The sequence below is a fragment of the Ceratotherium simum genome, chromosome 40 (assembly GCF_057802395.1).
Source record: "Ceratotherium simum simum isolate JZ-2026a chromosome 40, ASM5780239v1, whole genome shotgun sequence".
In the NCBI taxonomy this organism is placed as follows: domain Eukaryota; kingdom Metazoa; phylum Chordata; class Mammalia; order Perissodactyla; family Rhinocerotidae; genus Ceratotherium; species Ceratotherium simum.
Window position 1 is genome coordinate 893,233 of NC_141939.1, and position 11,259 is coordinate 904,491.

The following is an 11,259-nucleotide window of genomic DNA, read 5'->3' on the forward strand; positions in this document are numbered from 1 at the left end:
TTTTTCCCTTGATCTATAATTTGTAACTCACAATAATGAATTATCCATTGCTGCGTCACTCTGAATGTTGTGACTTAAGTGTGCAACTTAAGTACATTGCAGTTGGCTGTTAACAGTCTGTCTTTGACTGTGGATTACCTCTTGTGCTTTGTATCGAGACAGTGCTAGTTTAAATTTTAACATTGTGAATATCATGACTGTGTTATCTAGTTCAGATAATGAAAATGAGAATGATTACAGTACCAAGCCAGCGTGAGCCAGACATCACCAAAAACACAGACTAAATGATTGTTATTTTAATGACAAGTGGGAGGACACGTATAATTGGATTAGGAAAGTAAGTAACCAAGCAGATCATACTGCACGTTATTGCAGAAAAGAATTTGGGATTGTGCATGATGCAAAAGGGTATATGAAAGCACATATGGAGACTGAATCTCACAAGTTCAGGATGAGACAGCCAAGTACTTCTAAATCTATCAAAACTCTTTTTTTGTTTTTTTTATCTCCCCAAAAGACACCAATGCTCAGTTGAAAATAGCAGCCACTGAATTAGCTTGGGCACACCACACAAACAAGCACCTATTAGCATATTGTTCCCTTGACTGCTCTATGAAACTGAGTAAAATTACATTTACTGCAACTAAAATGTCCTGTGGGCCAAAAAAAGGGAAACTCTAATAAAGTTTTGGCGTGTTGGCCCCTTACAGTGCAAAACTCACCCGGCCAGGCCTCGCCAGTGGCCATGCTGTCTGCGGTTATTCAGCTGCAGCACGGCAGCACCAGCAGATGCTCCCCTAGCTCTTAGGCAGTTGGGTTTGAAAAACGAAATTTCAAATCATCTTCATCTATGAAGATTGTAATGAAACTGCAGAAAACATAAAACAAAAGATTGCCGATCTCTTTCCAAATACAAACTGGACTTTGCTTATTTATCTGCATATTTGGCAGACAGCGCAAATGTAAATTTTGGCAAATCCCATTCAGTCTATAAGCTCCTTACCAATGAAAACAGAAATATCGTACTTGTTAAGTGTCCTGGACATCTTGTGGACAACACTGCTAAACAGGGAGGTGATTTACTTACCTATGGTATCGAGGCTTTCATAATGTGCATTTTGGTCACTTCTCCATTTCCTCAAAATGTGCAGAAGAATTTAACGAGACTTTTTACTTTATCACTTTTACTTGATAACATAAAATTCACTTTGACTCTCAGCAAGCCCACCTCACGCTGATTCTTGGTGTCAGTCCAATGTGATGACATCAAGATAAATATCCTCTCAACAATACCATTGAACATGGAATAATTAGGATTTTCAGTTTCAAAACTATGTAAAAGAAAAAGACATCCTAAAGACTGCAGGCAGTTTAGAGAATTATTACTGGAAAAGGAAACAGAAAAAGCAAAACTATTTTACTGTATCATCAGACAGAAAGGAATATGTCATTGTTAATTTTCACTCAATATAGCTTATATCCATTTTAGTTAATACTATTGTATTTACATTCTTCTTTGTAAAAGTCTTGCATTTGTGTATCTTAAGAACATACATGCTCCCCTGGGCCTGGTTCCCTGGGGCTTGGAGGCTAGTGGGTATAGATTCTTTGGGGGTTGCTCTGTTTCTTCATTTTTATGGTCTGCATTTCCCCTCTTTTCCTCACCAGCATGTTGCACTGCTGCATCACTCATGGTGTTATTTTCAGTGGCTTCTCCTGGATTTGCCTTGGGACTATCCACCCACACTCTGCAGCAAAGGGCAGCTCCAGTAACTGTGTCCAGGCCTCTGTCCTTGGGAGCCTCGGGAGGGCACAAACTTGTCTAGGTCCTTGGCGTCTTTGCTACTTCTTAATACTTTTCAGGGTAACATTCTTTCCTTCTGTCCAGCTGACCTGACGCACTATGCATCCCATAACTTCTGGGCCATCAGAAAAGAAGGAAGGGATTCAAATTAGTTAGATCTGATCTTATTTCATATGTCACCACCTCATTGGTAAATATTCACTGGGTTAAAAAAGAAATACTATAGTGACACTCAGAGGCTCCCCAGACTCTGCAAACTATCATCAGGTTCAGAATAGGTTCAACAACTTGCAGAACGTTGTTTCCAAGCAAGTTAATAGAAAACACAGTCAACCCAAAATGAGGAATTTCAGTGGGCAGTGGTTCTCAGCCTTGGCTGCATATTGAAATAGATTTTAAAGTCGGTATTAAAAATATATCTATATCCATGTCTGGGTCTCACCCCAAGAGATTCTGATTTAACTGGTCTGGGATGTGGCATCAGGACTTTTTAAAAGCAGCACACTTTATGGTAGAAGCCAGCTTACTTTCTTTCAAGATTATTAATTTCCTTAGAGAAATTAAGAAATTAAATATTTGCCCACATTCTGCCTCAAAGTTTTTGACAGCATAAACCTAGGTGCCTGACCCACTGAAGGTAAGTGCTGACTGAAATATTTATCATCATCATAGTGATTATCTTTAATCAGAGTCAGTATGTTCAACGGCAAGCACCAAATCCTCAGTTCAGCCGTCAGGTGAAATGGAGAGGCTGGGAGAGTCTGCTTTCTGGCCAACACACCCACATCCTCACCTCCTTACTCCTTTCATGCACATTCTGCCTCCTCAGAACCCTGAGTGTTATCAGCTCACTCAAGCTCTTCAGCATCTGCACACGTCCCCCAACACTGCCACCTGTCCCTCCCCTACTGTTCCCAATACTTCCCCATCCTTCATGCCCACCACTTCTAGCTGGCCTCCTTGGTTGAATGTAGCCACTATTTGTGAACTGGGTCAAGCATTTTGAAAGCATTCTTGTTATCTCACTACCTCCACCAACGGTGGCTGTGGTGGGATATGGTAATGGGTGGCAGCAGTGACAGGCAGCAAAGATGGTCAGGTTGATGATGGTGGCTGGTGCTGAGGCACCCATGACAGGCTGAGGCAATGGTGGCCATGGCAACGGGTGGTGGCCATTGAAGTGAATGGCCACAGGGTGGCTACCACTGAAGTGAACCAGTGGGTGACAGCAGCTGAGGCAGCTGCTCTTTGCTGGAGACCTTTCTTCCCACCAGAAACCCCCCAGCCTGTGTGTGTGTGGCAAGCAGGAAGTGGCAGGGAATTAAAACTCCAGCCCCCAAAGAAGCCCTCCACCAAATGACCGATAGGGGTCAGTGTATAAATACCCTCACCCCTTGACTGGGAAGCATGTGTTCTCCACTGTTTCCCAGAGTTCTCCAGAGAAGTAAGCTCTTGCCCACAGTGGCAACTTGCTTGACAGTGCACCCTTGAGGTGCTGCTTTCCCTCCATCTCACTTCCCTCTGCCCTACCAATGCTTTCTGGGATCATCTCCCAAATTCTTGTTTCAAAGTCTGTTTCTGGGGAAACCCAAGCTAAGATGGTGCATCATGAACCAAGGATTATGATTCAAGCACATATGGCATAATAACAAAAACTGACCATATGCCAAGCCATAAAGTCTCAACATATCTCAAAAGATTGAAATCATATAAAATATGTTCCCAACCCAATTGCAATTAGGCAAGGTAACTAGAAAAATCCTGATATGTTCATAAATTAAGAAATACAATTCTAGGGGCTGGCCCCATGGTGTAGTGGTTAAGTTTGGTGCATTTCACTTTGGCAACCCAGGTTTGCAGGTTTGGATCCTGGGCACGGACCTACACCTGTCATCCACACTGTGGTGGGGAACCACATATAAGGTAGAGGAAGACTGGCAACAGATGTTAGCTCAGGGCTGATCTTCCTCAGCAAAAAAAATAATAATAAATAAACTTTCATTTCAAAAAGGTAGAAAACAGAAAATTAAATCCAAAGAAAGAATAATAAAGAGAATTAATTGAATTAAAAACAAATACACAAAATAGAGAGCATTGGCAAAGCCAAAAGTAGATTCTGGGAAAACAGTAATAAAAGTGATAAACTCCTGTCAAGATTGATCAAGAAAAAAAGGGAGAGGGTACAAATAACCAATGTCAGAAATGAAAAAGGGGCTTTCACTTAAAGCTCCTTAAAGGGGCTTTAAGATTCTACAGTCCTTAAAAAGATAATATGAGGGTGACTATAGTTGATAACACTGTATTGTATAATTGAAATTAGCTAACAGAATAGAATTTAAATGTTCTCACCATAAAAAAAAAAAGTGAGGCTATTATGAACAAATTTATGGCAATTTGAAAATTCAGATGTGAGAAATTCCTAGAAAAATACAACTTATCCAGACCCATGAAGAAATAGAAACTGTGAAGTTTTTAGGTTAGCTTAAATATGGCACAAATTCCGTGCAGCCAAATGCCATCAAGAGGTGAAGTCTCTCCACCCCTTTAATCTGGGGTGGCCTCATGACTTGCTTTGACCAATAGAACGTGATAAAGGTGATAACTTTTGAGATTTCCATTTTTGTTCTCTTTGACACCTGAGACCACCATACAAGGAAGCTGGTCTAGATTACTGGAAGAGATGCCACTTAAGAGATGTTCTGGAGCAAGCCCTGATGGCCTAGTGGTTCAAAGTTCAGTGTGCTCTGCTTCGGCAGCCCAGGTTCGGTTCCCAGGCACAGAACCACACCACTAGTTGGTCAGTAGCCACACTGTGGCAGCAGCTCACATAGAAAAACTAGAAGGACCTACAACTAGAATATACAACTATGTACTGGGGCTTTGGGGAGGAAAAAAAAAAAGAGAGAGAGAGAGGAAGACTGGCAACAGATTTTAGCTCAGGGCAAATCTTTCCCAGCAAAAAAAAAAGAGAGATGTTCTAAAATGTAGTGTTGATTTCCGTTTTGTCTGTTGTAATTATACTTCTTTTAGTTACATGGAATAGAACCCCACTTTAGCTTACTCAAGCAAAGTGGGGTTGGCTGAAAACATACACAGAAATCTGAGGGTGAATCCACAGCCCAAGGATACTGGAGCTGGAAACAGAAAGCCACCAGGACCCAAGCAGCCCTTTCGGGGACCACAGGGACTGATCACAAATCCTCTCTCCACTATCTGGGTTTTCTCCTGTTTTGGCCACATGGCAGCTGATGGCTCCTGCAACCCTGACTGCATAGGACTTCCACCCGGGCTCCTAAGCCAGCTGACAACTTCCTTTGTCATAGAGGTCAAATCCCCAGGAGAGACTCTGGCTCATTTTTCTAAGCCAGATCACAAGCCTAAGGTTTCAAATGGCCAGTCCAGTCAGTGCTGACCAGTCACTTCCAATTTCTGGAGCCTTGGAATCACCTCTAGGCAGGAGCAACTTGTCCAAATGGAGAATCTGTGTGCAGGCCCTGTGCATGCTCAGCTCAGAGCTCTGGAATCTCTCTCTCCCCCACATACTTTTCTATCTGCCCTCTGTCCTTTAAGATCTGCCCCTGCTGGGGAGCCCGTGATCAACCAGCTGTGCCCACAGAGCCTGTGATCCTGAGAAAGAAGCTGCAGCAGCCACTGTTGGTACCTGCCCAGATTCACTCAGCACTCTCTTCTGTGTGCTGAAGCCTGCTTACTCGATTCCATTACTCTCTGCTCAGGCTCTCTTCTGATGGCAGGAGGGCACTCAACTACACGCAGGGCAGGCAGACGTGCTAGAGGGTCAATGCCCATGAAAACAGCCCTCAATGACAGATGGGGAGTTGGCGGATACACACTCCAACTTCTCTGCCCCTTGGATAAGGTAACTGAGGTGTGCTGTGCAGTCTCCCAGAAGTCCCCACTGGGATTGAGCCCCAGTTGCCCAGAGTGGTAACTGGCTTGATAATGCACCTTTTATTGGCTGCCTTCCTCTTATCTTACCTCTCCACTCCCCTATGAATGTTTCTGGAATCATGTTCCAAATATACTGTCTGCACTCATTCTCAGGGTTGAATTCTGGAGGAATGCAAACCAAGACAGAACAGAAGTCCAGTGCAGCAGACTCTAAGCCACATTCTTCAGTGCAGCTGTTTTCAATAATAAAGCCAGTATTTTCATTTGCATTGCCTAATGCCCATGTCTATCACTCAAGTGGTTCTGAACTCAAGAGGGAAAGACATGTGTTATTTATTGCCCCTAAGCCTCAAGTAAACACTCAATAAAGACTTGGTAAATGCTAGCATGGAAGACAGAAAGAGCCTTTCCCCATGTCCGTGCAGCAGGAGACAGGAAATGGCTGTTGGCAGAGTTAATAAGGGAAGAGGGGCCGTCTTAACCCTGGTGAGCAGATGGACCATCTTGTGCCCTCCCAGGCCCTTCCTTGGCACACTAAGTGAAGCTGGGGACCAGGGGCCAGGGTTTCTGCACAGCCAGCTCTCCTGGGGCCCCCTCAGGTGCTGAAGGCAGGAACCAAAGCCTGGTATACACAGTCTTCATTTATTGTGAGTCCTGATGTCCAGGGAAGCCAGGCCCACCTCCAGGGCCCTCATGACTTCATCTGGCCACTCTTCAGGGGTGGGGGCAATAAAAAGTGGCCAGTCACTCATGTCCAGTTTTCCTATAGTCCAAAGAGTCCTCAGGAGGTGGGAAGCGGCTGTGCCTGTGGGGAAAACACATCAGCATCTGCTAGCATCTCTTCTGTGCCAGCCCTGGGCCCACTGCGGGGGAGATTATGGAGACATAGCAGAGGCTGCCCTTGCAGAGCCCACAGTCTGGAGGGAGAGGGTGTCAGGTGATGACCCTGGCCACCTGCCATATGAACATGTCAGACACAGTGAACTGTCACTGGGAGCAGCGAAGGCACTATTCCGCTGTATCTCTTGAGCACCTGTTGTGTGCCCAGCATTGTTACAGGTATTGGGACCCAGCAATGGATGCAGCAGGCACAAATCTCTGCCTCTAGGGAGGGACAGACAACAAATGAATAAAAATATGTCAACTGCTGATAAATTCTATGAAGAAAACTAAATCAGAATAAAGAGCAGAGGTGTGTGTGGAGGGGGAGGTATAAGTAGCACTTTAAATTGTCAGCTACATTAACATGAGATGTTCTATAAATTTTTTGAGATGTTTTATGAGATGAGACTGTTTTGTGTGTTTGCTATTTTGTAGAATAGAAAACAGAGGAGGCCTGAATCTCACTGCCACCAATCAGAGAGGAAAAGTTGTAACTGGGAAGCCATTACCAGGAAGGAAGAGGATGGTGAGATGGAGCTGGGTGTGGTGTTAATTACTCTGGGTGCACTGAGAAGCCACAACAAGGTTTTAAAGGAGAGGATGTGACCTAATATCCAATTTTAAAAGCTCCTTTGGCTGTCACGGGAGAGTAAACTTGGCAGGCAGGGGTGGCCATAGGAAGACCAGGGAGAGGCTGGTTGTCTGTCCAGGGAGGGAAGGAGTAACTGGCCCTAAGATGGGAAGGCGGGGTCTTTACTGTTCAGATGCTCAAAAAACTTGAAAGAAAGAAATGTCGCCAACATATGACTAAGAAACTAGCATGAAGAGTACACAATCATTACTGAATATTTTCTGAGAATTAAAAGTCCTTCCCACTGCTGTGTGCTCTTGGGGCCTGAACGTTTCACTTATCCCTGCCTTATTAGAAAAACCAATGACTACAGGGCCTGGTAGAAGGGCATCTCCCCAATCTTTAGTCAAGAACTCCTCTGAAACAGGCGATGGGAGGGAAGCAGTTACAAGGCAGTAAGATGTAAGCCACAGGGTCCTTGGGAGCCCAAGGATCAGGATGGGCCATCAGGGGAGGTTTTCTGAGGGAGGTCACATCTAAGCTGGAACAGAATTAGCCAGGTGGGTTAGGAAGGGCAGTCCAGACAGAGGGGAACAGTAGGGTAAAGGCCTGGCAGCACTTGAGTAACTGCATGTTCACTGGGGCTGGAACATGGGGCTTGAGGTAGAAAGTGAGGAGAGGTGGGGCCGCATCCTGCAAGGCCCTGTAGGCTGTGCCCGAGTTAAACTTAGCCTTGTGGAAGTGAGGAGCCATGGAAAGGTTGATCAGTAAAGAAGAACATGGTCAGATTCCTCTGAGATCACTCTGGGATCATCACAGAGAATGGGCTGAAAGGCGTAAGATGGAACATGGACACTTAAGAGAAGGCTTCTCTTCTAAGTGCAAGAAGAGAAGACGGGGCTGCAGGGTCAGAGAGAGGAGCAAATTCGAGGGTATTTAGAGGGGGCTGGTGAAAGGCAAGATTTTTGCCTTAGGAGCTCGCAGTCCAGTGGGGAGAGAATAAACACCTAAAACAGTTTTTCTCAACATGTTTCATTACTGTCCCCCAAGGGGACTTTTAGACATTTTTTTAAATTGTGCCCGTCTATGAAATTTTAATACCACAGATATACTGTATATCTGTTTCTGTACTGTATACATTGAAAAGAGCAAGACTTTTTCGCTCCATCCTCACCCCCTCTGCCAGTACAGCTGAGGGACAGTGAGGAAGGGAGAGAGAGACTGGGTAAGGGAGGAGGAGAGGACGTCAGCCTGGGGAATAACAGAGAACCAAGCAAGGACCTGGGATTTTTGTGCTCAATGTGACTAGGAAGCCATTGAACAGCTTTAAGCAAAGGTGTACTATGACTAGTTTTCAGGTCTTAAATGCCCCCTCTGGCCACGGTATGGAGGCAAGGCAAGAGGGGATTCAGGAGACCAGAGAGAAGGCTAGAGGTGGAGGGGTGGGGGAGACGGCTGGACTACAGCTGTGGAAGGGGCCAGAGGTGATCATGTTCTGGATTCTGGATGCACGGTGAAGGTCTGTGTGGGGGTGAGGTGGGGCTGAGGATAACTCCAAGGTCTTTACTCGGACCATCTAGAAGGGTGCAGGGGTGAGATGAACTGGTGAGCCCCCCATTTACCTCCACAGTCGAGGGTGAATGTGGCGGCTGCACCTGCTCAGCACACTGCAGGAAGCGGCGCACATGATCTGCACAGTTGCCAACTGCTGCCTCATTCTGTCGAAGACACTCCTCAAAGGCCTCAAAAGGCTCAGCACAGGCCTGGCGGATCTGACGGATGATTGGGCTGTGGGGGTAGGGCATTTCAGGCCCTTGGAGGCTTCCATTCCACTGCCCACCCCCCGACATTGTCCCATACTTGCCCACACTCACTGGGAGGATGTGCATCGAGCAATGCTCATCTTAAGGTGGTGACAGTCTCTCTGCCATGACTCAGGCTTGGCTGCCACACACTGGCCATACTGCTCCAGCTCCCGGCCACAGTAGCGTGCAGTGACCTCCAGGGCCGCCTGCCTGTGGTACACAGTAGGCTAAGGATAATTCCAGGCAACAGGCAGGAAAGGAAGTTCTCATCTGGGTCTGGGGTGGGACTAGGGGTCTTGTGCAGATCTGGGAGTCTGAAAGATCCTGGCATAGGGTCAGGGAGGTGTAGAAGTGAGGCATGAGCCCTGGGGGTTTTGCAGCTGGCTGGGGGCTTCTGGGGAGATACTGGAGGTGCTAAAAGGAGGTCTGATTATTCTAAGGCAGGCCTTGGGGGTGCTGGAAGAAGGGTTTTGGAGTCCAGGCATCCCTCAGTAGGCCTGGGAATCATTCAGAGAAGGCTCAGGGCCTTAGAAGTAAGATCTAGAGTTCTAAGGAGAGAACCTGGAAGCCTTACATGGGTTTGGAGGCCCAAGAGGTGAGGTCTTGGGTCCTGGGGAAGGTCTCTTGACCAGAGAGTCTCGGAGATGAGGCTTGAGCACAGGGATACTGGAGGTGAGACTTGAGGTCCGGGATGGATTTGGGGGTCCGGGGGTGGGTTTGAAGGTCCTAGAGGCATGATCTGGAAGCCCTGGGTGAGGGGGCTCTAGGGACAAGGTCTGGAAATCCAGAGGTGTCTAGCAACAAGTCTCTGGGCCCTACAGGTGAGGTCTGGGGCAGTGGGTAGATCCGGAAGTTTCAAAAGGTAAGGTGAGGTGAGGTGATCTGGGGGGAGGAACTTAGAGCTCTATGGACGGGTTTAGCAGTTCTAGAGGTCCTGAGACAAGTCTGGAGTCCTAGGGTTGCAGGATGAGGGACCGGGTCCGGGGACCTGAGGGCAGAACTTAGGTGTTGAGACTGGACCTTAAAGTCTTCGGTGCCCACGAGACAAAGGGGCGGAGCCTAAACGCTCAGAGGGCGGGGCCCGGACACGCGGAGCGACGGGGCTAGTGAGGGCCGGCGCTGAAGCCCAAGGGTCGGATTTCCAAGAAACAGAGAGACCAATCCTTCTTCCTGGAGTCCTAGGCTAGGTCCGGGTCAGTGGGGAAGGAAGGGGGTACGGCGGCAGGTACGGGGTAGGCGCTCCCGCTACTCACATCTCGAGGCCGGTGCCGGTGGGGGATCAGTCAGGGAGGAGCGCCCCGCCTTTTCCGGTGTCAGTTGTCATGGCGGCGCCCAGCCCAACCCCCCTTGCCTCGTTTTTTCGGGTCGTAGAGCGGACAAGCCGCCCCTTTCCCTTCAGGGCCAACCCGTCATGGCGGCGCCCTGCCCCTCCTTCCGGTCTGTAATGGCGGCGCCCTGCACGCCACTTCCGGTCCCAGACGGCTCGGTTACTTCCTCCCCTTACGTTTGCGGCGGCGCCCGAAATTCACCGGAAGTAGCTAACGGGAAGTCGGAGGGTGTCTCGGCCCTCAAGCGCGTGCGGTGCTGAGCTGCGCGGCTCCTTGCGGGGCGAGGCCACAGCCACAGGCGTTGCTGGCCTCCCGACTGGAGCTGGTGGCGAGCGGCTGCCGCTGCTGCGACCCCTCACCACGCTGCCGTTCGTGACTTCGCTGGCCCCGTGGCTGCCACCCTCTGCCCTGCGCATGCGCTCGCTGTCCTCCCGGGATGGTGGCTCGTGCGCTCGGGAGGGCGTCAGGAAGGGGAGTCACCCTAAGAGCCGGAGCAGCTGGCCTGGACCTGCGATCGGCTCAGCCCGTTTTACCCAGACCGTGCCCCCTACCCCTTGCATAAGCTCTGAAGCCAGGAGGGACGTGAGTTTTAATTTTTGCTCCATGAGACCGTGGGGAAGCAAGTCTTTGCAGTTCCTCCTGGTGTGGTGACGTTTCCGCCTCCTCGTCTGTCCTCCAGTGTGAGGCGTTTCCCCGTCTGTGAGACTGGGCATGAGTATTCCTTGGTCAGAGAGCTGAGCATCAGTGCTGCCATCTTGTATGCAGAGGTCGTCCCAGACTCCAGTCAAAATGAACGGAAAATGCAGTTAATCATAGTGTTTAAGGGGACCAAGAGCTGTTTGTGAGCTAGTGACAGTTACTTGGAGTCTCAGTGTACTCGTCTGTAAAATGGGGATAAAGACAGTGACATCCTTCACGCCCTTCACATGAACGGGTTAGCACAGAGCCTGGACCTCAGGG

General features: G+C 48.2%; 1 protein-coding gene and 1 long non-coding RNA gene across 4 annotated transcripts in view; one reads left to right on the top strand and one right to left on the bottom strand.

Moving 5' to 3' along the window:
- LOC147912051 (uncharacterized) overlaps positions 1-8,807 on the top strand; it is a 50,872-nt gene extending 42,065 nt beyond the window's left edge. Inside the window, exon 6 of one of the 2 annotated variants that reach the window (XR_015550305.1) lies at positions 7,031-8,807. This is a non-coding gene — a long non-coding RNA (uncharacterized LOC147912051). Of the gene's footprint in view, positions 1-5,866; positions 5,983-7,030 lie in introns of those variants that run through there. The other variant, XR_015550304.1, reaches the window with a different exon arrangement.
- CHCHD5 (coiled-coil-helix-coiled-coil-helix domain containing 5) lies at positions 1,397-10,643 on the bottom strand. 2 transcript variants are annotated; one of them, XM_087426093.1, is made up of 4 exons: positions 10,225-10,643; positions 9,041-9,181; positions 8,789-8,954; positions 1,397-1,916 (listed from the first exon to the last, which is right to left on the bottom strand). In XM_087426093.1, coding segments are annotated over exons 1-4 (324 nt in total). In that variant the 5' UTR covers positions 10,227-10,643; the 3' UTR covers positions 1,397-1,901. The 2 variants fall into 2 exon arrangements, with proteins under 2 accessions (XP_087282219.1, XP_004435834.1); XM_004435777.3 differs by lacking the exon at positions 1,397-1,916 and adding an exon at positions 6,023-6,518 and having other exon boundaries at positions 10,225-10,631.
- Positions 10,644-11,259: the final 616 nt, after the last annotated feature.